Source organism: Aspergillus bombycis, assembly GCF_001792695.1.
Source record: "Aspergillus bombycis strain NRRL26010 chromosome Unknown contig00025, whole genome shotgun sequence".
Taxonomy (NCBI): Eukaryota; Fungi; Ascomycota; class Eurotiomycetes; order Eurotiales; family Aspergillaceae; genus Aspergillus; species Aspergillus bombycis.
In genome coordinates, this window is record NW_019170027.1 from 55203 (window position 1) to 80059 (window position 24857).

Below are 24857 nucleotides of genomic sequence, written 5' to 3' on the forward strand. Positions count from 1 at the left end.
GAATCTCCTGCTACTATTCCACAAGTCAGGCTTGCTCACCTAGCGTGGTATACATTAGGTCTCAACTAGCTATCCTGTTACCCAGATGCACCTGAGCTACAGGTGACACCGAGGTTAGAAGGGGTGTTGCCACACAGAATCTTCGCGTCTCCCGATGGAGCCTTCACCTCAAAGCCGCTGATGGTAACATCGCAGGTGCCCTCGGAGCCACAGTTCAGATTAGCCACCACAGGGTCCTCCTTGTCACTCGTGGTGCCTGTGAATCCCTTAACGACAATGCCTTCCAGCACTGCGTTGCCAGGATTTTCTTCGCAGTATTCGTCATCTTCACCATAACAGCTTTGAATCTGGAAGGCATAGTCACATCCATCGACGATGAAATCTTCAAATGTGGCATTCTTCACCGTTGACAGGCCATGGTCTCCACCACTAGGGTAGGTTTTGATGCCTGCTGCTTTGCTTGAGTTGATCATTGTTATGTTGCGGGCATAAACATTCTGGACGATATCATCGCTAGACTTCCCAAGTGAGCCCACCGATATACCGTGAGATCCTGTGCAAGTCACATCCTGAACAGTTACATAGTTTGCACCTGGTTTGAAAGCCACACAGTCATCGTCGTTCGTGATAGCGACCGAGGAGATGGTGACATCAGTACTGGCGCCTATGTCAAAGGCATCTGTATTCTTCGGAAGATTGTCCGACTCGGAGGTGGCATCCATAGTCAGATCTGTAAACTGGGCATTTGATGTGTCGCCTTTGACAGAAATGAACACGTTGGGCGGGTTCTTCTGCCGCAGTCCGGACACCTCGATGTTGCTGCCCCCGGTGATATAAAGCAGGGTCGGGCGCTTGTAGCTGCTGTCTTCCGCAAATTTATCCCATCTGTACACCCGAGTTAGTCAAGAAATAGTTCAATATAAGTGAGAGGTAACGTACGACTCTTGGCCATTCCCATCAATAACTCCAGAGCCCGTTACCGAGCGAAGCTTCAACCCGTCAATGTTCGAGACACTGATCATGGCTGTCTTGCCATTCCAGTAATCCGTGGAGCTGGTGAACTGGAGCAAACCTTCTACCTGGAAGTCACAGTTCGAGCAGCCCTCGAAGTCGAGTACACTATTCAAGTAATACGTCGTATCGGCCGGGATTACGATCGTACCTCCGTCACCACATGATGTGATCGCTTCCTGAATTGCTGGAACGTCGTCGGTCGAGGAGCTTCCGCCAGCAGTGGGCGTGCAAGCAGCACGGGGCTTGATAGTCCTATCGGGGGATGCTTCGCTTCTCGACGGGGCAGCTCTGCTAAGGCCGAATAGCGAGAGCAATACAATGATATTGAGGCCGACCATTTTCGCACTGATTTACACTAGGCTCACAGATGCTTATTTCCAGTTTACCCCATGGAAGGATAGAATCGAGCGAGATCAAATATATAGCTTCAGGACGCAGAATTCATGGCCTCCAATCACAACAGCGTCTCACCATTGTGCCAGTTCTGTCGATCACAGGTGCCATTTCGAACATGAGGGCTGTCCAGGGCTCCAGGTAGGGCAGGCTGCCTTAACGGAGAAACAACGTCTTCATCAAGATTGTCCGTCACGTCCGGGCGCTGCCTAAAGCTTGTTTTGCTTAAATTGCCCTTCCTCTTCCAACCGAGATTAGGGGAATTGATCATCGTCCGGGGAGAAAGACATTGGGTGGGAATAGTCCGGCTAAATGAGCACCCGCTTTTATCCTGTGGGCCTCCGCGAACTCCGGCACTTGCACCTTGCCGATTGATGGAAGAATTCTGGAACACCAAAACATATCTGGATACGAAGTATAGTTCGTTGGAGGCATGTGAAACAAATGTGTTGTGCTAAGCCCCAGCCACTCCGGCGTGCAGGGGGCTTATAATCATGCTCATGAACACCATTACTAGTCGAGTACAAGCACTGCTTACATCCGATCTGCCTATCACATTCCAACACAGACCCAACATGCGCGGGGTCCTTCTGAAAATCGCTCTACTGGGCTTCAGTCTCTATAGCTCTGCATCTGTGCTGCCCAGGGACTCGGGTCGAACCAGCGCGCCATCCGGGTGTTCCACGGTAGGCACGTCTGGCAATTATTCAACGATCGGCGACGCCCTCGACGCTCTGGGCTCATCAACGGCGGACGCATGTATTTACATTGCAGCCGGCACGTACGAGGAGCAGCTGATTATTGACTATGCGGGCCGCTTGGCATTGTACGGGGAGACAAATGATACCGAAACATATAAGCAGAATACCGTCACCATCACCCATACCTTATCATCTCCGGAGTCTGGCTCTCTCGATAGCAGTGCCACTGTCAATATCAAGTCGGACTTGGTTTCGGTATACAACATCAATATAGCGAATGGATATGGGTCGGGCGCGCAGGCAGTAGCGTAAGCACTTACTCTTTTCCACTGTGTGCAAGAGCTACCCAAAAACGCATCTGACATGCAGCTGCGCCCGGTACTAGAGTTGTGGCTAATGCCGACCGACTGGGATTCTATGCATGTCAATTCACAGGGTACCAGGATACTCTCTATGCCAAATCTGGCCATCAGTACTATATCAATTCTCGAATTGAAGGTGGGTTACGCAGTGGCCCTTTTCCGGCCTCAAGGGTTTCAACCAGATCTAGATCGGAATTAATCTATTCACAGGCGCGGTCGACTATATCTTTGGCGATGCCTCCGCCTGGATTGAGAATTGCGATATCGTCTCGAATGGTGCTGGCTACGTCACCGCCATGTCGCGAGAGGAGACTTCTGACACGGCGTGGTACGCCATTGATCACTGCAACATCAAGGCAGCGTCCGGAGTGGATCTGACTGGTGATGTCTATCTGGGCCGACCCTGGCGAGTCCTCGCCCGCGTGATCTATCAGTACTCAGTCCTATCCGATGTTGTCAATGCCAAAGGTTGGCATACTATGGCGGATGGTGCAACACCGCTTTACTATGAGTTCAATAACACTGGTGCTGGATCTGACACATCGGAGCGAGAGTATCTGAGCACTATTGATGCTGCCGTGACAAAGGAAACAGTCTTAGGAGATGACTATAGTGATTGGGTCGACTCCAGTTTCTAGATAGATGAAGCATCGTCAGCTCTAGGTAGATTATGTAGACACACTAGTATCTCTCTCCAGTAGTGGTTTATTTAAAGCACTACCTTGAACCTCGTGGTCATTGTACAAGATGGTCTTAGAAAAGCCCCGTAGGTCTGTTCCGAGATATATTTCTGTGAGCTGTGCTGGACCAAGTAATTGACTGAGCTCACGACATTTCTATATCCGTTAGCGCTTTGCCTTCTACTTATCTAGGGGCATGTGGGAGATTATTCTGTTTCTTATATTGTCGAAAGTGTTTATTATATTAGCGACTTGGTCTGTCTTTTATTTGGCAAGCAGTAAAGTAAAAGCCGAGTCCCTGATGTGCTGCCTGTACACCTCAGGCAGAAATGCCTGGCTGTCTGCTTTCTAAGCAACGCTCATTGGCTCCTTGGCGGGTGGTGCTCAGAGAGGAATAGTGAGAGCCACGGATGACTCTGACCGGCCCTAAATCTTCACTCTGACAACTCCACCCGTTGGCATGAATCACCTCGGGCGATGAACGAGCCATCCTCGACTTACGCCGCAGAATCATGCTGGACTTGTCGTCGCCGTCGCAGAAGATGCGACCGCTTGCTTCCAGCATGTCGCAAGTGTGAGACAATGCAAGATCAATGCCTCGGATACGCCAAGGAACGGCCCCTCCGGTGGACGAATAGCGTCGCCAGTCGCGGGAAATGGATGGGAAAGACCGTGCCAAGCGTTGGATCGCCGATGTCAATCGGTCGGTTACTAATTGATCCTGGTCTCCAAGACCTGACCAGGCCCATGCGAGAGAATATCGCCTACTGTACGTAGATGAACCTGACATGGCACGGGAACATGCTGATCGTGGCGCGTAGTCGAGCGAAATTGCAGCCCAGAGTGTGTGATATATGACTTGGGACCGAATAACCCATTCAAAGAATTCATGAGCCTAATCCCGTCCAGTCGGGGGCTTTGTCATATTATGGTTTCCATAGCGGCGCTGCACCAGGCGCAGCGGGAGTTAAGTAGTACCCGATTAATCGGTAACGAGCAGTTTCCTGGAGCACTGGACACTGCCGAACGGGCAAGAGACTCACCCCGGTTCTACGATTATCTCTATCACAAACAACAGGCTCTTTATCTGTTAAGGACTAGGTACCACGAGGCATTATCTCAGGACTCTTATGGCGTTATTGCTTCCGTCCTCCTGTTCATTTGGCTAGCGTGTGTGGAAAGCGGGAGAAACACCTGGGCATATCATCTCAACGGATTGAAGGAGATTATGCAGGCCCAGATCCTGTCTATGAATTCAGCGCCGTCAACCAGCTTGACTGCGGCATTCTGCCGATTCTATGAATACTTTGACACGAGCTATGCCATGTTAGTATAACCCATGACCTTCTCTTGAACCGGTGGATGCCTAACATCGCAGCTTCGAAATTCTCGGCTCGACATTGGTAAAATCCAAACAGCAATATAAGCCTCTCTTCACATCAATACCGATCATTGACATCCTCAAACGGTCTGAGTCCTTAACATGGACGGGCTGTCCCGCAGACGTTCTCTACGTACTGTCACTCGTCAACTCCGCTTGTTCAGGTCCGGTCGCCCCGGGGCCGGACGTTATCGTTCACCTTTTCTCTCAGATCGAGACCTTCTCTCCTCGAAAATGGGCTTTTGCAACGCCCAATATGTCTTACCTAACCGTCCGGTATCATGTTGCATGCATATACAAAGCAGCCGCGTTGATCTACATGTCTCAGGTCTTTTCCCATACATCACAGCAGTATTACCCAATCGAATCGAATATGCCCAGCTCACTGGATTCCATAATTGCCCATTTCACCTCGGTAGGCCCGGGGGACACTCATTTCAAAGGACTATTGTGGCCAGCGTTCATCATTGGAGCTGAGACACAAACCGAGCATCAGAGATCCGCAATTATGGAGGTGTTCGAGCATCTGTGGAGCTTTTGGCGCGCTCATAATGTTAGCCACGCGCTAGAGGTTCTCCAGAAGATCTGGCAGCGACAAGCCACCCCTGAGGGAACGTCACAGCCTTGGATTGAATACCTGTATGAACAAGGGGAAAATTGGATGTTCGTATAGTACTCGGCCGGGTACTTCATATGGCGATTTCCCGGTTAAGTGTTGGAACATTCAATGGCTTACAAGAGCAGCTTATCATTTCCTGTACATATTACTTTATGAATTCCTGAGGGTATATTGGCACTCGTACCTGCGAAATGGCTCTGTGACCTATTAATAGAGTCCAGAATAGGGTGACGGCGCAATAATAACAATACAAAGTATATGATATTGTCACTTTAGGCTGCAGACCGTAGCATCACGAGATTCACACGTCAAGGTATAATTAATCCAGAGCTGGCGCGCCTAAGCCACACCGTTGATTTATTACTGCACTGCCCTCGCCCAGATGCCATCCACATCCTCGTCTGGGCTCATGTTATCTACAATACCCAGTGCCGTGGTCGGCTTCTTGTAACCCAACAGTTCCAGCATCTTGGGGCTCATTTCGCGAACTTTGCTTCTGGGGATGGCGAGGAATTGGTTCTCCTCGGTCCGAAGATGACCACGGATAAAGAATAAGCTGTGCATCGTTCGGACAGAATCAGGTACAGAATTATGCCCACCGCCGTGGAAGGCCGACGCGAGGAAGATCAAGGCCGAGCCGGGCGACATTTCTTTCCAGTTAACATGCGCATCCTATCGGATCGTGCGTGGCCCATTCAGCTGGAGATTACATACCTGCAAAGCAAACTTCGTCCGCGCGAGCCCACCGGTCATCGTCCCATTTATGACTTCCCGGGACGAACATCGTTCCCCCGTTTTCTCGAGTCACCTCACACCCGGCAATCAAGCACCCAAACTGGCTCACCTGCTTGAAGCTCCATGGGACAAATGGATTCCGCGTGTGCCGGATATTGTGAACGTTATCATCGCGGTGCAGAAGCTGCCTTGGGGCCCCGTAGCCGATGTTCATGGATACGCTGAGGCTGAGCAACGGATCGAGCGTGTTGGGCTCGGCGTTGCCCTCACGATATAGCACAAAGTCGTCGCGAAGGATTCGCTGTCGCAGTTCCTCGAGAACCGGGTGCTCACAGATTTGCGCGACAGTTCTAGACTTCCCAACTAACCCGGGGACAAGTGTTGTTTGGGGAGGGATCGTAGTGAATGCATCGCCGTCGACAGTTGGGTCCAGGTGCCGACGGTGCTTTTCGTTCCAGGGTTGGAGGTCCTGTTTGATCGCAGATAGCTCGTCCTTTGAGACAAGATCTGTGAGGATCACGCCGCCATCACGCTCGAGGATTGCGAGAATATACTCGATCGGTGTGGTTGCGGGGATCTTTTCTATGGATGCTGTGGGCTGATAAGAGGGATCGATCGGGGCTGGCGTCGGGAGCGGAAGCCGAGTCATGGTGATTTTGTGCTTTCGACGTCAACAGGAGTTATTCTTCTTTCTTCTACTCTTGATAGCTCAGCAAACAGGGATAGACAAATACTGTTCTTAAGCAGATCGTATCCCCGCAGTCGATCTACTCAATGCGGGGAGAATGGGTCTGCTATCGGGTGGAGTGCTCTCATTTTTTATACCGCATTGGGAACTCCCGAGGTTCGTTCATTCTCAACATTCGGTACTACGCCATCGGTGGGAGAATGTCCATGTTTACCGCAGGATTATGTGGCACCAAAAGCCATAAAGCATGTCAGCATTATCGATCGGCTTCCCTTATCAGATTCCATGGCATCATGCTCTATGTGAAACCACGATTCCGAGGCTATATATAACACTGCGTGAACCCTACCTTGACCTCCCATGCACCAAGTCTAGAACAATTGCAACGATATCAAAGGCCCACAGAGGCGGCAGGTTGATTTTACCTAGTTCGAACATCATATAGTAAAGGTAAAATAATAATAAAATGCAACGGTCGGCAATAAGCCTTCTCGCCATGCCGACATGCGCAATCCTTCCAACACACAGACACTAAGGGATAGCATTAAACCTGGGAGCGCTTCAGCCTCTTAGGATTAATCAGCAGTTCCAAAAATCGTTTGTGAAATCCCATGGTCTTTTCTTCTCCCATTTCAGCTTCGTGTCTGTCGACGTCTGGGCGGGCCCATACCAGGTCCACTTTCTCTGGCAGTACAACTGTAGTTCGACTGCCAATCTTCCACCCAAAGAATGTACAGACAGCGAGGAGCGCCATGGTATAATGGCTGAAGAAGGATCCGAGGTCCCAACGGCCCCTGAGGAAAATATCATAGCCGTAAAAGAGTTCAATGCCCAGGAGCCAAAACAAAGCTATCCAAGTTCCGTATGGTTGGAACCAACCGCAGTATGGTAGGCTCTTTCGATCGTAGCCCTGGACCTTCAAGGCTCGGTGGAAGAACAGGTAGTTAACACAGATGCCGATATAAGTTATCAGCCCACCACCGGTGATCAGGTTTGTGAGCCTACTGCAATTAGCATAAATTCACGTCTATTGTGCACTCACCTACCAAGTTAGGACTTGGACGGAACCGCTCCCCAGCTTGAGATACGAGAGGCAGCCAAAAGCCAAGGCGACCAGCAGGCAGTATATTGGTACTCCATTTTTAGTACACTTGCGGAAGATCTTGGGGGCATGGCCATTCAGGGCCAGCCCGTGCAAGCTACGAGAGCAGGTGTAAACCAGTGCGTCACCGGCTGAGTAGATACTGGTCACCAGGAGCGCGTTAATAACGTGAGGCAGGCCTTCGATCTGCATGTTATTCATGGCAATAACGAATGGGGAGGCCGCGCCCGTGCCGGTGGCGCCGGAGCGCAGCACCCGGATCAACGTTGGGTCGTTAGCGGGGAGAACAATGCCGACGCAAAGAGCACCACCGATGAAGAAAAGCCCGAACCGCCAGTACACTGACTTGAAGGCCGTTTTGAGAGTTTTGCGTGGTCGCTGAGTTTCTCCCGCAACAGACGCAATGTACTCCGGGCCTACGATTGTAAAGGCAGCCTGCCACAGGGCTGCTAGGAAGCCCTGGAAGCGACCCAGATCGCCTGATGAGATATATTCCACGAAAGGGCTCTGTTATTGAATAGGAAGCGTCAGTACTGAGGCACTCAATGAGCGAGGGAATAGAATACTGTTTCTGTCCAATTCCGAAATCCGTACGCATCTCGCTGCGGGTTTCCGCCCACCATGGTGACGAAAGTGAACAGAAAGAGGATAATGATGAGTATAAGCTTGCCTCCAGCCAGCCAGAACTCCACTTCTCCGAAGTATTTGACGGCCAACAAATTGGTCAATCTAGATTGTATGCCTCAGTATCGATAGTCACATTTCCGAGGATGTATCACCCACGCGTAGAAGAAGATAGCCACGGAAATCACGGCGGTGGAAGGAATGTCATCCCGCCAGAACGTAAGAACCATGTCCACAGCTGTAATCTCGAATGGAACAAGCAGGCCCTCATATAGGCAAAAGTTCCAGCCAACCATGAAACCCCAGGCTTGGTCTACCCAGGCGCTCGCATGCTGGATAAAGGCAGCACTGACTGGCATGAAAATAGTCATCTCGGCAGCCGCATTGTTTACTTGAGCCATAATCAAACAGTGGAGGATAAAGGCTACCAACGTGCTGCCAGCTCCCTGCATCAGTGCATATCCGATACTTACGAACAGAGCCGTTCCAACTGAGCCGCCAATGGCAATAAACTGGACTTGGCGGGATGTTAGATGTCGCTGAAGGGCTGTTGAACTAGCAGGCAGGATTTCGCCTGCGGTAATTTCACTAAGGCTGTACTGCTTTGGCTCTGGAAGTTCGTCATGCTTCTTAGTCGCGGTGGGCAGGATGGAAGTAGACCGCATAGTGCTGGAAGAGACGGCGCCGGCTAGCTAACGTCGTCAATAAGATATCTTTAGAGGCGATAGGGCAGTGGATGCACGTAAGGATTGAGCTTCACTTGGTACGACTTAAAGTAAACAGATAGTTGGTTATATCTACCTAGTCGTCGCTTCGACTATGCTGCTCTTGATGCACAGCTTTACAGATAGCATGGTACATGCGTCCTTTCAAAACGACAGGGAAATATGAGTCCTGTCATTAATACTTATAGTTCCACAGAGTGGATAGTGGCATGGTGGATGTGACTCTATCAAAATAGATCCAAAAGAGTGTTTATCTCCTCAGTCCTTCATCGAGCACACCATTGGCCAATCCGGTGCAATCCATCTATCTTCAAGTGCTCGAAATCGACCCTCCCCGCATTGGGATCACCCTATATGAGGTGAACAGCTTACACGCGGATCCACCTGCCCGAAAAGGCCGGATCTGGTATCTAAATCGCATGTATGATAGTGTAGTCAGAGTGGTGCTGGCCTGTAAGCCCTCAGAGTGCTCGACCTAGGTCCAGAATCTCCAGACGACTGTATGCGGCCAATTGACTCTGTGCACTGGTGGCAGCCAAGGACTCTCATGTGTCAGGAATGTTACTTCCACCACACTCAAGGTCGCATTTCCTGCGCCACATTCCTTCATTCCTGCATTAATTCCGCTTTGAGGAGCTTTGCTTTAATTTCCTGCACCTCGTATGTTAAATATTCTGTCATTTCCTTTGAGATAAACTGCAAGGCCCAGTGAAGGTAGATGCTACCCAGAAAGCCCCTGTAGAGTCTTAGCCCATATCCCGTCCGTCGTTGTTAGACAGCCGAACACCATCTACTGGGAATCTGAGAATGTGGTCATCATTTAAGACGTCGGTTGACTCAGCACTAGCATCTTCTATATCGTTAACCGTGGCCGCTGTCCTTCATGCAAATGAACTTTCGGGAAGCTGTGCGTGATACGATTTAAGGATGTGCGCACGAAGAACATATAGTAAAGCTACAAGAGGAACATAGCGCTTTTTGGGGTACCTCACCTTACCCTCTCTGCAGTGCATGCAGGCGGGAGAAGCGTTTTCATAGCTTTCGTGGAGCGTGTACTGTTGCCCACCCGAGAAATCCGATGCGGGTTCTAGCCCCAACCTGAATCCGCAGAATTGAAGATCCGCGTTCTGCCACTACAACGAGAATAGATGTATCTTTAGCCATGTGGCACTGTTCTGGAATTGCTGCGTGCCCAGCTCGGAAATCTCGATGAGACCAGTGACAGCTTAGCGGATCTTTCGGGATATCGGTTGAGGAATCCGAGATAGGCTCGGGGAACGGCTGCCGGCTATCAACGAGCGCGGGATATTCATCTCGATTGCTGCTCCATCAAGATGTAGTGCTTGATCGCGGTACGTCGGGATACCCTTGCGATTCCTAGTATAAGAGGCGCGCAGTGCGAAGGGAAGTTCATGTTTTACGCATTCTTGGAATTATACATTTATTGCATGCGCCTGCGGTCTGCGAAGACTTTTACTATCTATACCCTTAATTCATTACGCTTTCCACGTGCTATACATCCTGTACCCTCTGAAAACTTTGAAACCGAACCATGCAAGCGAGTGAACTGCGCGAAGTCTCCCTTGCCCTGCGCGCTGCCCGCCGCAGTCAAACCCCAATCGAAACACCCACAAAGACATGGCCCGCCCTCGATGCCGAGGGGGGCTTCGAAGTTCAGCGGATCACGGCTGAGGAAGCCATTAAAAGCGGCGATCGATTGGTCGGATATAAATTAGGAAACATTGCCAAGGTGATGCAGGATGCGTTCGGACTTGACCATCCGGACTACGGATTCTTGCTGGCCAGTACATTTGTATATGAGGGAACAACCCTCGATCGGAAGCAGTATATTAAACCGTTCGTGGAGTTAGAGCCGGCCTTTGTGCTTCGCGGACCTCTGCGCGGGCCAAACTGCACCGTTGCCGACGTCATAAATGCGGTGGATTATGCCATTCCCGCTATCGAAATTATTGATTCCCGTGTGAAGGATTGGGCGATCGATCTCCCGGATACCTTGGCTGATAACGGTTCAACTGGCGCAGTGATTCTGGGTGGTACTCCACGGAAGCTTACTGAGTTAACCTTGCGCGACACCCGGGGCACATTACGTTTTAATGATCGAGAGGTTATGTCCGGCAACACCGCAAACATCCTCGGAAATCCCCTTTCTGCTACGGCGTGGTTGGTCAATCGACTGGCTGCCTATGATATCGAGTTCAAGCCAGGCCAAGTGGTTTTGCCGGGTAGTTGCTTACAGGCCGTCCCCATGGAGGAAGCGGGCCATTGGACTTGCACGTTTGAGGGCTGGGGCACTGTCGAATTTGACGTGGTATAATCTTCAGAAAAGCCTTTTCTAGATGTGAAAGAAGAGGTAGCCGCTCAGGCTGGGTGACCGAGACAACCAGGAAATCATGTTCTATATTGCATAGACCACAAGAACAATAATATTACATCCAGTACCAACGGGACCATGCCATGATTAGTACACTACACGTCTTGCCACGTACAATAGCTAAGGATATATATGAACGTGTCAAGAGACACGAGAAGTGTTCAGTCGGCTCCACCTAGACGGGATTGCAGTACCCAATGGGGCATAGGGCGACAAGACGGTACTTATCCGACTCTGCATTTCGCTTACCTTACTTGTCTCGGTATGTGGATCCCATCGCTTATCTGGTTTTCCACTCCCCGCATCCAATTCTGGCACAAGCTCCAGGCCAGAGGTCGACCCAAGGAACAGATGTCGATGTCATTGGCTCATGAACATGTGACAGAGACCCAGCAAAGGGGAGGCAAACCATGGGAGAAGGGGAAAGCAAAAGTCCGTGAAGGAGGGGGGCGAGAGGGAGAGGTCCAAGAAATAAGCAAATAGCAAGCCAAATTAAGGATAACCATAAAGTGCTGCCCCAGAATGCAGCACCCTGATACGGTGAGTGTAAATTCATAGTTCATACGATCTGCAGGCGTTCTTTCTGTCTATAGGAAGAAGAGCCCCAACAGGAATACTTGGTGGAATAAGTCACTCGTTTCGGCTAGGGCTAGGGCTAGAGGCAGTGAGTCCTCCAGGGTCTGGCATCTGAATGGCCCCCCACGAGAAGAGAGACTGGGCGGTTCCATCCGTTTGAGACTACCAATGAGGAAACAGATGAAACTAGCCTCTAACTATGCGGGGGACATGCAGACGAGGTCAGTGCGAATGCGCCTCCCCTCACTGTTATCAACTCATATCCGATCCCTGTGGCGATCTCCCACCTCAAACATCACCACGATAGGCATCTCAGTTCTCGGTCCGCGATGGCAACGCAGGTCCCAATCGAACCCCGCAAGCTAAGGCGAACAGCGAATGCGTAAATAACCTTCCTCTGCTTTAGTCTATATTTAATCTAATGTGCTTGGCATCACCAGATGCGTTGCTTGCCGTCAGAGCAAAATCAAGTGCTCCGGCAAAGAGCCGTGCGCCAACTGCCAACGTCGTGCTCTGAAATGCCGATACGTGGAAGGAAGCAACAAGATCACAGTGACGGAAAGGTTCGTCGGTAGCATCTTAGGAGTTATATCACGCATCAGCAAAATAACCGCGCTTATGTTGGTTCCAGTTACCTACAGCAACTGCGACGCCAGGCGAAAGCGCACCAGAGTCCAACGAGCATCAAACGTTCTGCTGATATAGCCTTTGGCCCTGCAGTCGAGGCCGACGATGTGTCCGAAGGTGGGTTTCCGTACTCATCCTTGCATCGAGTTCCTGCAGCTGAAAGGACACAGAGCTGGTTTATCCTCCGATAGAGGAACCAACTTTACCCCCGAAAACGATTGACCATGCACGCAGCATCTGGACAAGCCCGTTTACTTTACCCTCGAGAACCATCAAGAATACATATAAGAATAAACGTAACTGGAGTATGTTTCCTGATCTCCGTGATGGATAGGTCAGTACGGAGGTATACCCACTAACATACATACGTACAGTTTGGCTAGCCCCTACATCAGTGTGGTCGTTTACGGCGCGGCTTAGCGTGATGTTGTCCGAGAAACTGCAACTTGAATCTCCCTATACAACACCGAGCCAGCTCGACCAAGATATATATCCGCTACACTGGAAGCAGGCGACAGCTGAAGGACCTCCCGACATTAGTGGCTTGCCCTCAGTCGACCACGCGCTTTATCTATTCAACACAGTTAAATTTCATCTTGGTGTGAAATATCGCTTCTTTGAGGAACGTACTTTCTTGGAGCATATTCACGAATTTTACTACGGAAATTCCGCGGAGAAGGCTACTAGATCTCGCCTTTGGTTTGTCCAGTTTCTACTGGTTCTGGCGTTTGGAAATGCATTTCTCTTGCAGTCAAGGAATGCAAAGGATCCACCCGGCTCCAAGTTCTTTGTGCGGGCAATGGCGCTTATGCCAGACCACGCCTCCCTCTGGAAAGACAGCCTATTAGCAAGTGAGACACTGGCGCTGGCTGGGCTCTACTTATATTGTATTGATCATCGAGAGTCAGCGCACGTATATGTGAGTAAAGTGCTCCAGAACATTCGGACAATTCTGTGCCATTGACAATCCTTCTCTGCACAGGTCGGTCAAGCGATACGAATAGCTCAATTGGAAGGTTTGCATACCGAGCTTCCCGAAGATGAGCTAGGTGCAGCGACGGTCACTCGGTGTCGCAATCTCTGGTGGACCTTATATATCATGGATCGCCATCTCTCCTCATCGTTAGGGCTACCAATGACAACGCAGGATAGCGACATAACTACTTTAATAGACTCACCGAGCACATGCTCACAGCGAGATGTTACACTCAGTCTGCAGGTCAGACTATCACGTTTGCTCTCTTCTATATTGACCTGTAAGACGACCTAGACATCCATGAACCCCCACTGCAACTAGTGCGCTGATTGAAGTCTGCTTTAGCAATTTACAAGAACGAGAAAACGCAACTGGGAACTTTCTTGGAGACGACCAGATCTATCTTGCATACAATGGCTGGTCACGCGCAAGAAATTGAAAATATCATTCACATGAAGGTTCAAAATTCGGTAGATACGATGCCCAAAGGAACACGGCATATAACCTTGCTATACCACCAGGTTAGTGCCAAACATCCATAGGACCTCATAATCTCTGATTCGCTCCTTGCCCTGCTTTCTCCGCTAACTTGGGCTATCTCACAAAGTGTGTTATTGTTGCCACACGACCTCTCCTCCTCTCTGTGCTCAAGGAAAGACTAGACAAGCTCGATCATGGAGAGGAAGACTGGCAGAGCTTTTTGGCTCCTACCAAGAGCCTAATTTCAACGGGGATCAAGTCAGCGGCAAAGACGCTGCAGATTCTGACGGATGAAGACAGCCTCCTCGGTACAGTTGCTTTATTCGCTTTCAGAAACCAATAAGGAATTGAACTAATTATCTCATAGAGGTATTTCTTCCATTTGACCTCGAATTCACTTTCGGAGCTGCGATCCATTTAGCCATGGCAAACATACTGTTTCCGCATTCGGTTGAAGGTCAAACATACAATGAGGAGGTACATGCGATCCTTGACGAGATGATCTACAAAGGCAACAGGCTAGCCGCGGTTCGTAAAGGCGAACTCGCACATCTAGAAGCACTTTTCAAGGATCTCGCAACACGGATCGAGCAGCGTGGATTGCAGACTTTAACATTGTCCAGTCCGACGGAGAACGAGCCGCCCATATCCTGCGACGAGGAATATCAGGTAGGGGAGCCAATGCTGCAGACTGAGCCAATCGACTTGTCGCTGGTTGGAGACCCAAGCGCTTCGCCTGACGTCCTTCCTCACACGACCAGTGACATAGAGTTCCTTGACAACATCGGGATCTCGTCGTACGAGTTTTTCACCATCGTCAACCAGATTGGCAACTCGGACAACTATAGCCTACTGGATCCTGCGCAAGCTTGGTGATTTTGGTACAAAAACAGGTGATATATATGCGGCAGAGCATGGGCTAGCCCCTTGAGGCTAATATACTTCCATTGATTGGCTTTCTACGAATCAAACCATAGGAGCACGCTTCGAAGCACTGGTTGCAAATTTGGTAACGATAGAGGCGATTGACTTTATATCATGAATGATGATCGTGTTGAACGTCCTCGCGTTCCAGTCACCATACCTCATAAAAAATGGTCAAAGCAGCAACTTAGTGTCCATTCCTCCCACTTCAATGCAACAACGTCTCCGGCCCATTCGACATTCATCCTGCTTCCCGTTCTCCCCATTCCACAATAGACCCCGGTCGCATCTTAAGGGCCTGCATACGCCCATCCACTCCCGTGTTATCTTGCGCCATGAAGGTTCGCGTTGGTCGCGCAGAACGACTTCGAACTAGAGCAACCCCGTCTCAATACCCTACGCGATGAATTGATAGGAGGTAGGTATTGGCCCTGAATTCGTAAATGACAATCAATACCGGGCCTGATCCCTTTACCACATTGTGGAACTAGATATAACAGCGAAGTAACTATGATACAGTGCCACTTCCTTTGCGAGAAACTTCACTTCAGATCGCAGTCGGTGAACTCTGGACAATATATTACCGGAATGACAGCATGATGCATGTTCACTTAGGTTTCTATTCGACAAACTATCGATCTTCATCCCTTTCTTTAAGAGTAAATCGGGCAATGCATGGAAAGGGCCCATAGCCGTGGAACTGCCGGAGAAGGTCTGAACGCTCAACAGGGAAGCGATCAGCCACTATCCCCAGGCATTGCACACTACTCTCTGTTCCGGACCTCTAGGGCAGCCATGAAAGCAACTCGCTATATGCACTCTGATAGATGCATAGCTGACTGAGAATTATTCCTCTTGCAACTCTGTCCGGTCTTAGTAAGTATATCCAGGACAAGTATCATCATAGTGCGTAGTTTCAGTGTTCGGGTTCGTATGTATGGTCACTATCAAAAGACCCTGAAAGGCCTATACAAGGCCACAAGATGTTGAAGAATGGCTTGCAGGTTGGAATGGGCTTTGGCCTTAGAGACAGGGAAGTATGTTGCTGATAAGCACTAGTTCTCCTATTTAGCAAAGTCAAGATCTCAATTTTTATGACAATGCAGACTATAGGATATCACATTCGCTTGTAACCCACTGTACAAATAAGTTGTTCTCGTACATCATTTCCTTCTCAGTGCCACTATAATAAGATCAAGATTCTGGCCGTAGATTGTTCTCGTTTGCTGGATATGGTGATACTGCTGGACAGGCTCGTCTGGTCCGAAATTTGCAGCTCCGATTAGTGGACATATAAGTAGGTGGCCGGTTGTATTGTTATTGTCCCGTTCTTGACGAGGTGAAGTACATCGCACTTCACAACCTGGTTCTAGTGTATGAGAACAGTGTACACGTTGAGTGGAATTATCTTACTTGAAAGTTATCCTCTTCTAACTCCTTGTTCAGTTCGTTTGCCTCGTTCGAGATCTCCTCGCCAGTGTATTCCCAGCCAACACCCGCTTGGTATTGGCCAATCGTGACTTTCTTCTCCTTGATATTCTTGATTTTCTCAACGATCCCTTTGGCGTTTTCTGAAAGCTCTTCATGGGCCATATTTATTGTCGTGGTATGGTATCTGTGGGACATTTGGCAATCTGTAATTGAGGGGCTGGCGGGGTTGGCGATGCCAGCCTGGAGCCTAACTCGAGAACCCAAGTAGCTCTAGTGCCACATGATACAGACATATTAGATCCTTAACAATCTGATTATGTCTGTCTGTGAATTTGAGCGTGGAGTACACCATACACACCTCAACCTCTTCCAATTCCTTATTTGCCACATGTTGATATTATTAATCGAAATAGCGAAACGAACAGTTCTCTTCCGTCCAATTCGCCGACTCTCCGCGTAGTGCAGACTAGCAACCAGGTCATATAGATAGTGCATCCGGTTTCAACGTGTCCAAAAAAGTAACGTAGTCGGTCTCCTGTTTTTCGCTTCTGTCAGAACATGTTTTGCACCGAGTCGGATCAGGTTGCCCGAAATCTTATGTCTTCTCTCAGATCCTTTCTCACGAGCCCAACGCGCGACGCTATCAATGAGGTAGGGATTACAGTGGGACTTTTGTTCCTATAGGCGCCTATGTGATTGTATAGCCAATGTCGGTTTATTTGATCTTAACTTGTTATGTTAGACAATTTGCATTTAATAAGTAATCTCTTCTTAAGTCTAGACTTATATTTGAACGATGTTCTTTCCCTAGTTAGCCAGTTGATATATCCCCTAGAACAGCAGTAGCCCTAGAAACCACGCCTACTACATCTCTATACAAGGCTGTTTTGGCTTAGGAGCCCTACCACAATTCAGCATGACCTCAAGCAGGTTGCGAGCGATTATTCCATTAACACCCACTGAATGATCACCACTTACGCATAGGGCGTCGTAGGGAATTCCAGTCTACCATGCATCGATGTTTAGATGATGCTAGCGAGTGTCGATTGGTCTTATCTTTTTACTTTAGGTAACATCGAGACGTTCAGACTCGTGTACATGTGATGATAAATGTAGAAGAGCTTATCGTTATTTTAAGTTATTGGCTCATCATTACGATTAGGCTGTGGATAATGTGGCATCTGGAACAGATTGCCGTCTCCTCCACATAGCGATACAGACCCCAGAAGTCATGTCACCGTGACGCCAGCGGAGCATATCATCCTCTTTTAAACACTAACGTATAATTGTGTCAAGGAGCGATCTCTTTCACAAAAGGGCTACAGTTCAGATTCATGGGCAACATCGACGTCGTATGCGGTTGTGTCTCACGAGGGAAGCTCCAGTGGGTCATGAAGTTGTGGAAGCTGTCCGGAACTCAAGTTACAGGTGGCTGTACGCTTGTAGCGGTTCGTGAATTAACCAAGTCTGTTTTAGCGATGGTGTGAGATGAGGTTTATTTTGTGACATATCATTCGCTAACAACAAACATTAAGTAGCAAGCTGGGAAGGACCTAAGCGCCATATATAGCCTTCTGCGGTGAGGACTGTGTGGAAGGCATCCTTGTTTCTCATAGGTGCAAGTTAGGCTTCTCCTTTATCCCTCTCATCTGGCGGTCACTGATTCCGATCTCATATGATGGTGGGCGTTTGCCTAAGCTGGGTATACTAAGTCTAGAATGCTGATATACTCATTAAATACAGTAAGCCATGTAATAGCTTTGGAATTTTCTTCCTACTCCGTCATATGATAGATAGATGGAGATGTATAAGTGCCACATCAACATCTGCTCATGCCTAGAGTGGTTCCCAATCTTCCCTACAATTCCATTCATCCCTTCCCATGCAAAGCGTCCCACCATTGATCCATCATGCCAGACTACAGCGACATTGTCCAGGAACTTCGAGAGGAGCTGCTCTGGGAGGAAGATGACCTTGAGCAGGCCGTCAAGAACGCTCATAGATGGGATATCCCCGAGCTCGACAAGTACGGCATCATCTCGGCCAGAGGCTTTCTCGACTTTGCTGACTGGCTGGTCCGAGGTTGGGTTCCTACTGAGTCAACCAAAGGCCGTGACATCTACTACATCCTTTGTGTCTTCTATTTCATGCTATCCTAGGAGCCACTGGGCTCTCGTCTGACCAAAATCCAACCGCTCAGCTTGAACAAGCCGCTGAAGCCCCTCTCCGACTGGGTGGTCCGATACGCCAAGGAGATCGGTAGCAGTATGGACAAGGAGTCATTGATCAACGAGGCTTCCATCATGACATTTCGAAACTCTCCACTGTTCCGCGTCTTTGAATCTGAGGGAGACGCTAAGAATTGGACAACATTCAACAAGTTCTTCTACCGAAAGCTTGACAACCCTCGTACGATCGCGGGCCCCGATGATGATCATATCGTGACCTTCCCTGCCGATTCAACCTTCGCCGGGGCATATGCCATCAGCGAGGATTCTGAGGTAGTCCTGGAGAAGAAGGAATGGAGGGTGGTGAACGAGCAGGTGATTTTGAAACATGTTCCGTGGAAAGTGAAAGACCTTCTCGGTAAATAAGGCGACGAGAAGCTGCCCGATGAGAGCACCCAAACATATGGAGATGTCTTCAAAGACGGACTCTGGACTCACGTCTTCTTGAATTCGTTTGACTATCACCGGCAGCATGCCCCTGTGTCCGGGACTGTTGAAATCATAGACCTCATAGAGGGCGCCGCCTATCTCGACGTCCTAGTCCAGACAGACGAGCAGGTCGGACACAACTATTTGGAGCTTTGCCGCCAGATCGCCGGAAAGCAAAGGAACCCTTCAGGCGTCCATACCCTGGAGGCCCCAGACACTCCAGGGTATCAGTTCCTCCAGACGCGCGGGGTGGTGGTGATCAACAATGAGCATTTGGGCAGGGTTGCTGTGCTTCCCATTGGTATGGCCATGGTGTCTTCTGTTAACGTGAGAAAGGACCTTCAAGGCCAAAAGATCAAGAAGGGTGAAGAGATTTCACACTTTGCGTTCGGTGGCTCGGACTGCATCATTATGTTTGAGCGTAAGGCAAGAGTGTCGGGTTTTCCTGATTCTGACCCAGCTTCTCGCGAGCATTTCTTCTACGGTGAAAAGCTGTGCAGGGCTTACTTCAAATCCCACAAAGAGCCTAAAAGCTTCGGATCCCGTTTCGGTTTGCCTTCCAGATAAGGCTTCGACGGGGGGGATTTGAGAATGGTAGGGGCCAGGTGGCTCAGTTAAAATGCCATTAAGTGTTGATTGTGTCTATGTTTCTATTCTCAGTATGAATCTTGGTTGAAATGTGAGATCCTTGCTTGCATTTCTCCGTCGGCCGCCTGACTAGGAAGAAATTCCCCGTCTGCCGTCGTTGTCGTAGGCACTTCAGCTAGTACTTGTAGAATATGTCGCGTCGGTGCTTATTCATGTTGCGATTGTCCTAGAGTAGACTACAGGTTCACGCTGTATAGGCGCTCGATTGACGGATCCTTTTTCCGAAGCGATAGAAGATCCAAGGCAGAGGAGCAAAGGCGATAGCGAGGAAGCCGAGTAGGCTGGATGCCCACGTGAACCCAAGATTGTTGTACACTACATCGATCGGTCAGCCAGGCGCCGGGCTAATGGCCTAGATTACAACAACATACTTGGAATAGTAAACAAGGGGAATGAGCCGCCCACACTGTATCGCAACAAGCCGTTCGCGGCCAGAGCTGAGGCCCCAGACTTGGCTCCATACACATTGGTAAGATATAACATCGTGGAGACCTACATTTCACATGGTGTCAGCAGCACATCGGACTGTGCCAGACGGAAGACGTACAAAAATCATAATGTTCGAGCAACCAAAGAGCGCCATGGCGATGATACTGCTCATCCAATGAACTCCCGGCTGCGAGGTCCAGGCAAACCAGAATAATGCCGTGGGCATCAGAGGACTCCCCACCATCGCGGCCACCAGCATTCGTTCTGGGGGTGCTGGCTCGCCTGGCTGACGCGCGCGATGCTTGGACAACGTGTATCCGTCGAGGATCATCAACGCCGCAGCACCGACGATGCAACCCACAGCGATTCCAATGAAGGCCAGTCCTGACTGTCCAGGTGAGAAGCCATAATTAGTGCTGTATATCAGCGGCACGGAAGCCAGGAAGCAAAAGAGCACGGAGAAGTTCAGGGAGGAGTAGAGGGAGCAGAGGGTGACGATCGGCTCGGTGATTAGCATGTAGAGAGGTCGTGCCAGAGTGACTGTCATGAGCATTTTGACTCCTGCGAGGCCATCGGGGATCGGCTTTGGAGGAGCAGGCAGGCCCATCTTCTTGGCTAGGCGGCGGCGGATAGGGATCGCGTATGTTTCCTGTGCACCCATCGAATAGACCCATAGGGCCGCTCCAAGGAACAAAGTTGTCCATTGAGACCACCTGAAATCCTTGTACTCGGCGATCCAACCACCTACCAGGGATCCCAGAGCGGGGCCCAGAAAAGCAATCCCCATCAGCACAACTACTCCGCGGTTGGTGTTTTGGCCTGTCCAGGTATCCATGATGGTCCCAGCACCCACGGCGAGAGGTGCAGAGCACAGAATGCCACCCAACAAACGGCATATGGCAAGGGTAGCGAAGTTGTGAGCAAAGCCAGCACCGAGGATGAATAACAAGGCTAGTGGAGTCATGATGATGTAGACGAAGCGGCGCCCAAAGGTCTCACTCAAAGGTGCAGCGATCATAGGGCCAAAAGCTAGGCCATACACATATAAGGTGAATGGGAGGAGCGACAGGGTGTTGCTGATGTGAAAGTCCTCCTGGACGTGAGCGTGGGACGGCGAATAGATGGCCAAGCCAAAGGATCTAAGTACACGCGAAGGTTAGCTTTGTTATCGCCATCTCACCTCCAGAAGTGAACACCGACATAAGCAGACAAAGGAGGGACGGAACGGATGTGTTGTATAACTTCTTAGCCAAACTCCAATTTTGGGCATTAGCTGGATCGACGGCCCAGTCTAGTGGCCCTTCTTGCTTTTCTGGAGAGGAAGCCATGCTGTTGGCTTCCGTATCAGGGCTGGTTGGGTTCATAGTACCGCGGTTGTGCTTGATGATGTCTTCTCAACATCTCGCTAGTCATAGAAATATATATATGTGCATGCCAGCTTGGCGCAATCGGTTATGGCGGATGATACAGCACATAAAGACTTTGCAAGACACATCCTAGTAGGGAATAGCCCAGGTTCAAGTACATATATCGGCTATCCGGAATGTACATTCAACGTTGATTATCAAGTTTGGAGTGTGTTTGGGGATGATGTCTATCCTCAGTTGTTCGTGTGGCCAATCGTGATCCACCGTTAAAGCCCGGTGGATATTCCTTCGACCCACTAATTCGGCGAGATGGATTGCCTAACCCGAAGACAAGCTGTATTCGAGGAATCTCTGGTCAATCTGAAGGTTTTGCGGCCCGCTCGGTGGATAAAGCCTCGCCGGTATATGGTATATAATCTTTGGTTCTCAACTAGTATGCATTCGAACAAACTCAATTGCTTCACCACGAAAGGAAGCATATGTGGAGTAAATTGTACTCCCACCCGGAGTTCTACTTGGCCCTCTCTTTGATAAAAAGAAAGGTCAGATAAGAGAATAACAGATGTTCTACAAGGAGTATTGCCTTTGGGAGCCAAACTTTCGCCTCTAGGGCCAAGGGCTTCTTAAACGTATTTAGCAATGGTGGACGCCGTTGACACAAAGAATGTGAAAACATCCTGCCATTTACTATTTGCGCAATCTCTGAAGGACTTGCCAGAAATATTAATGAGATTAGTAGCTATGGTAAACAATCTACTTAAAATAATGATCACGATAGGGTTATCGATTATGATGCAGCGTTACCATTGCTGCTACCATATCACCACCTGCAACCTCCTTTACTACACCCATCGAACTTTCTATACATATTCCATTCCGAGGTCCACTGGTAAAAGACATGTTCTTGATATCAGTACCTCGTAGTGACCATACATGAAAAAGGAATAAAATATGCGACCATCATCAGGAAACCAGAAAGCCAGTGGTTGTATCAACCTAACGCCAACCCATTGAGTGAGACGAGACTAGGCTCGCACTCAAGGAAGGTTCTCGGTATATTCCACGGTTTCGATTTCTTTCTCCGCGCGTCCTTCACTAGGACGCTTGCACACGTACGACGCAAACCTCCGAGTTGGCAATTGCTCATTGAACATTTCGTCAATCTGCTCCAGGCTTCGCTGCCGTAGCTCGGGGACGAAGAAAAACACAAATAGGAACCCTAGGACCGACAATGATCCGTAGATAAAGGCAACGCTACCACCAATAGCGTCTTGTGTGTACGGGTTCACAAATACAATGATCAAACCTACACCGTAGGCTGAAAACCCAGAGAGCGTAACCATTTTCTCTCGGACGGAGGTTGGCGGAACCTCGGAGGTAATAACCCAGGCAAGCGGGCCCCAGGTGGTCTGGAAGCAGAAGAACCAGAGCATCAACATGACAACCGCGGCGACCTGCATCGAGTGTGACATATGCGACGGCCCCCCCGTTGTCAGCCCGCCGATGACCATCATACACGCACCGAGGAGTACTGCACCACCAAGCAAGACACCGCGCCGGTCGGATCGGTCAGCGGTTAACATGCTTAAGAGATTGGCTACTACGCCTATGACATATACAATGACAGACATAAGAAGCACTTCGCGAAAGCCAATCTGGGATAGAAAAACAGCTTGGTAGTTCGCCACGAATGAAATTCCCTGAGCCTGCTGGAAGACCTGAGCCCCGATACATATGACTGTCCTGCGGAGATTAACCGCATTAGAGAAACAGTCCTTCCAGCTGGCAGCCTCTCGCATTTCCCGCTCTTCTTCCAGTGTCTGTTGCAGTATTATGACCTCCTCTTCCGCAGGAAATTCGGGGCCACGGAGTCGGCGAAGGGCACTGGTTGCTTCGTCAAGCCGGCCTCGTCTGATGAGCCAGTGCGGTGACTCCGGCAGGAAAGGTAAGCTGATCCAACCCACGGCAGGGATACCAATTTGCGCCACAACGACGACTCTCCAGGCCCAGTCGGTAGTGATATGGCGACACAGGTAGACGATGAGTGCAGCTGCCAAGCCGCCAATCATGAGGAACGCGTTGTATGTACCGGCCATGAGCCTCGTAGTGATGGTGGAGCACACTCGCCCTGATATGTGGGGATGGCGTTGGTGGCAATGCCTCCGCCAAAGTACACAATGGCTTTACCGACAACAAATTGTGCGTAGCTCGTGGTACAGGTCGACTCGATGATGACACCCACTGCCACCACAACGGACTGGATATAGAGCGTCATCTTGCGACCGAATCGTTCATTCAACGGCGTGCCACATATCACGCCTAGAATGACACCAACGTAACCCATACCAGTGCCAATCGACTGATCTCTCGAGGAGAGAACCCATTTCTCCTGGCCTTCGTCATATGATCCAAATGTCTGCAAGAACTGGTCCAAGCTCATGATAGCTGACCACCAGGCCTGGTCAAACCCAAATCCGGCGGAGGATAAGGAGCCAAAGATCATGACCATGAATATAGTCCACGTGTACTTGGACGTTGTCGATGGCATTGTGATGTCTGTGCGACGAGCCATATCACAGATAATAGGTGCAGGAGAAGGCAGATTTCTAACTAATGTGAATATAAGGGCCTTGAGCTATGGCTTGGGTGAAACCACTGCTCGCCTTTTATCACCTTTCCTGGCCGAGGAAATTTCCAACAAGTCTTCTCCAGGGTTTGCCTCCGCCTATGACAGGAAAATACGGGGTTGGATTATGGAGAAGGAATATCTAGCCCCAGCTCATGCCTTGCCCCCGCTTTGTTCGTATCTTAGTTCAGCCATGTGGAATAGCGTTTGACGGAACCACATGGTGGTCTATAGGCAAGAGGGAATATAGTTCAATCCCGAGCCGTTGGTGTTTGGATAAGCCGTTATTAGGGTCAACATTTGGTATAGTAAGAGGCTAGTGGTATACGGTATACGCACTGTAATATAGCCTTGAATGCAAGGTAGCTTACTGGGTGTTGCCATGTAGGTTCCAACACTGTCATCTTGAAGATCAATATATCGATGAAAATGCACAAGGATAGAAGTGGATATTTCCATACTAAGCAAACCAATGAGTACACCAGTTGAACAGAAACATGCCAATGGACATACCGGCTCTCACAGTTGGCTCAGCTCCTAGTAGTCTTGGCTCCAGGCGCTAGATTATCCCACCGGGAGTTTAAATGACCCTTTCACGGAACCTCTCGAATTGATCCACTATTTCGCCGACCGGTGGGGCGAAGTTCCATTTATTCCACGAGACGCAAATCTCAGGGTCGCCGAGTGGCCTGTCGGATCC

At 49.6% G+C, this 24857-nt stretch overlaps 10 protein-coding genes across 10 annotated transcripts; 5 read left to right on the plus strand and 5 right to left on the minus strand.

Annotated features, from left to right (window-relative positions):
* Positions 1-77: 77 nt before the first annotated feature.
* On the minus strand, positions 78-1352 carry ABOM_003908 (putative extracellular exo-polygalacturonase; the record flags this gene model as incomplete). Its single annotated transcript, XM_022531038.1, has 2 exons — positions 78-885; positions 940-1352. 2 exons carry the CDS (start codon positions 1350-1352, stop codon positions 78-80), a joined length of 1221 nt encoding a protein of 406 aa, XP_022390905.1.
* A 630-nt stretch (positions 1353-1982) lies between these two features.
* pmeA (putative pectin methylesterase) lies at positions 1983-3108 on the plus strand (the record flags this gene model as incomplete). Its single annotated transcript, XM_022531039.1, has 3 exons — positions 1983-2416; positions 2494-2606; positions 2681-3108. The coding sequence occupies 3 exons, from the start codon at positions 1983-1985 to the stop codon at positions 3106-3108; spliced, it is 975 nt and encodes a 324-aa protein (XP_022390904.1).
* A 624-nt stretch (positions 3109-3732) lies between these two features.
* On the plus strand, positions 3733-5204 carry ABOM_003910 (uncharacterized protein; the record flags this gene model as incomplete). The annotated part of the gene is made up of 3 exons (XM_022531040.1): positions 3733-3919; positions 3972-4476; positions 4529-5204. 3 exons carry the CDS (start codon positions 3733-3735, stop codon positions 5202-5204), a joined length of 1368 nt encoding a protein of 455 aa, XP_022390938.1.
* Positions 5205-5510: 306 nt separating this feature from the next.
* Positions 5511-6534, minus strand: ABOM_003911 (phytanoyl-CoA dioxygenase family protein; the record flags this gene model as incomplete). Its single annotated transcript, XM_022531041.1, has 2 exons — positions 5511-5800; positions 5865-6534. The coding sequence occupies 2 exons, from the start codon at positions 6532-6534 to the stop codon at positions 5511-5513; spliced, it is 960 nt and encodes a 319-aa protein (XP_022390939.1).
* Positions 6535-7117: 583 nt separating this feature from the next.
* ABOM_003912 (uncharacterized protein) lies at positions 7118-8964 on the minus strand (the record flags this gene model as incomplete). Its single annotated transcript, XM_022531042.1, has 4 exons — positions 7118-7574; positions 7620-8182; positions 8242-8404; positions 8459-8964. The coding sequence occupies 4 exons, from the start codon at positions 8962-8964 to the stop codon at positions 7118-7120; spliced, it is 1689 nt and encodes a 562-aa protein (XP_022390940.1).
* A 1612-nt stretch (positions 8965-10576) lies between these two features.
* On the plus strand, positions 10577-11359 carry ABOM_003913 (2-keto-4-pentenoate hydratase; the record flags this gene model as incomplete). Its single annotated transcript, XM_022531043.1, has 1 exon — positions 10577-11359. The coding sequence occupies one exon, from the start codon at positions 10577-10579 to the stop codon at positions 11357-11359; it is 783 nt and encodes a 260-aa protein (XP_022390902.1).
* Positions 11360-12321: 962 nt separating this feature from the next.
* ABOM_003914 (Zn(II)2Cys6 transcription factor) lies at positions 12322-14951 on the plus strand (the record flags this gene model as incomplete). The annotated part of the gene is made up of 9 exons (XM_022531044.1): positions 12322-12374; positions 12433-12555; positions 12624-12736; positions 12790-12924; positions 12994-13538; positions 13602-13875; positions 13941-14116; positions 14203-14383; positions 14443-14951. 9 exons carry the CDS (start codon positions 12322-12324, stop codon positions 14949-14951), a joined length of 2109 nt encoding a protein of 702 aa, XP_022390934.1.
* Positions 14952-18340: 3389 nt separating this feature from the next.
* Positions 18341-19654, plus strand: ABOM_003915 (phosphatidylserine decarboxylase; the record flags this gene model as incomplete). Its single annotated transcript, XM_022531045.1, has 3 exons — positions 18341-18505; positions 18590-19016; positions 19080-19654. The coding sequence occupies 3 exons, from the start codon at positions 18341-18343 to the stop codon at positions 19652-19654; spliced, it is 1167 nt and encodes a 388-aa protein (XP_022390935.1).
* A 265-nt stretch (positions 19655-19919) lies between these two features.
* ABOM_003916 (MFS transporter) lies at positions 19920-21492 on the minus strand (the record flags this gene model as incomplete). Its single annotated transcript, XM_022531046.1, has 4 exons — positions 19920-20050; positions 20107-20227; positions 20283-21303; positions 21365-21492. 4 exons carry the CDS (start codon positions 21490-21492, stop codon positions 19920-19922), a joined length of 1401 nt encoding a protein of 466 aa, XP_022390936.1.
* Positions 21493-22568: 1076 nt separating this feature from the next.
* On the minus strand, positions 22569-24079 carry ABOM_003917 (putative hexose carrier protein; the record flags this gene model as incomplete). Its single annotated transcript, XM_022531047.1, has 2 exons — positions 22569-23659; positions 23719-24079. The coding sequence occupies 2 exons, from the start codon at positions 24077-24079 to the stop codon at positions 22569-22571; spliced, it is 1452 nt and encodes a 483-aa protein (XP_022390937.1).
* Between the last annotated feature and the right edge of the window lie 778 nt (positions 24080-24857).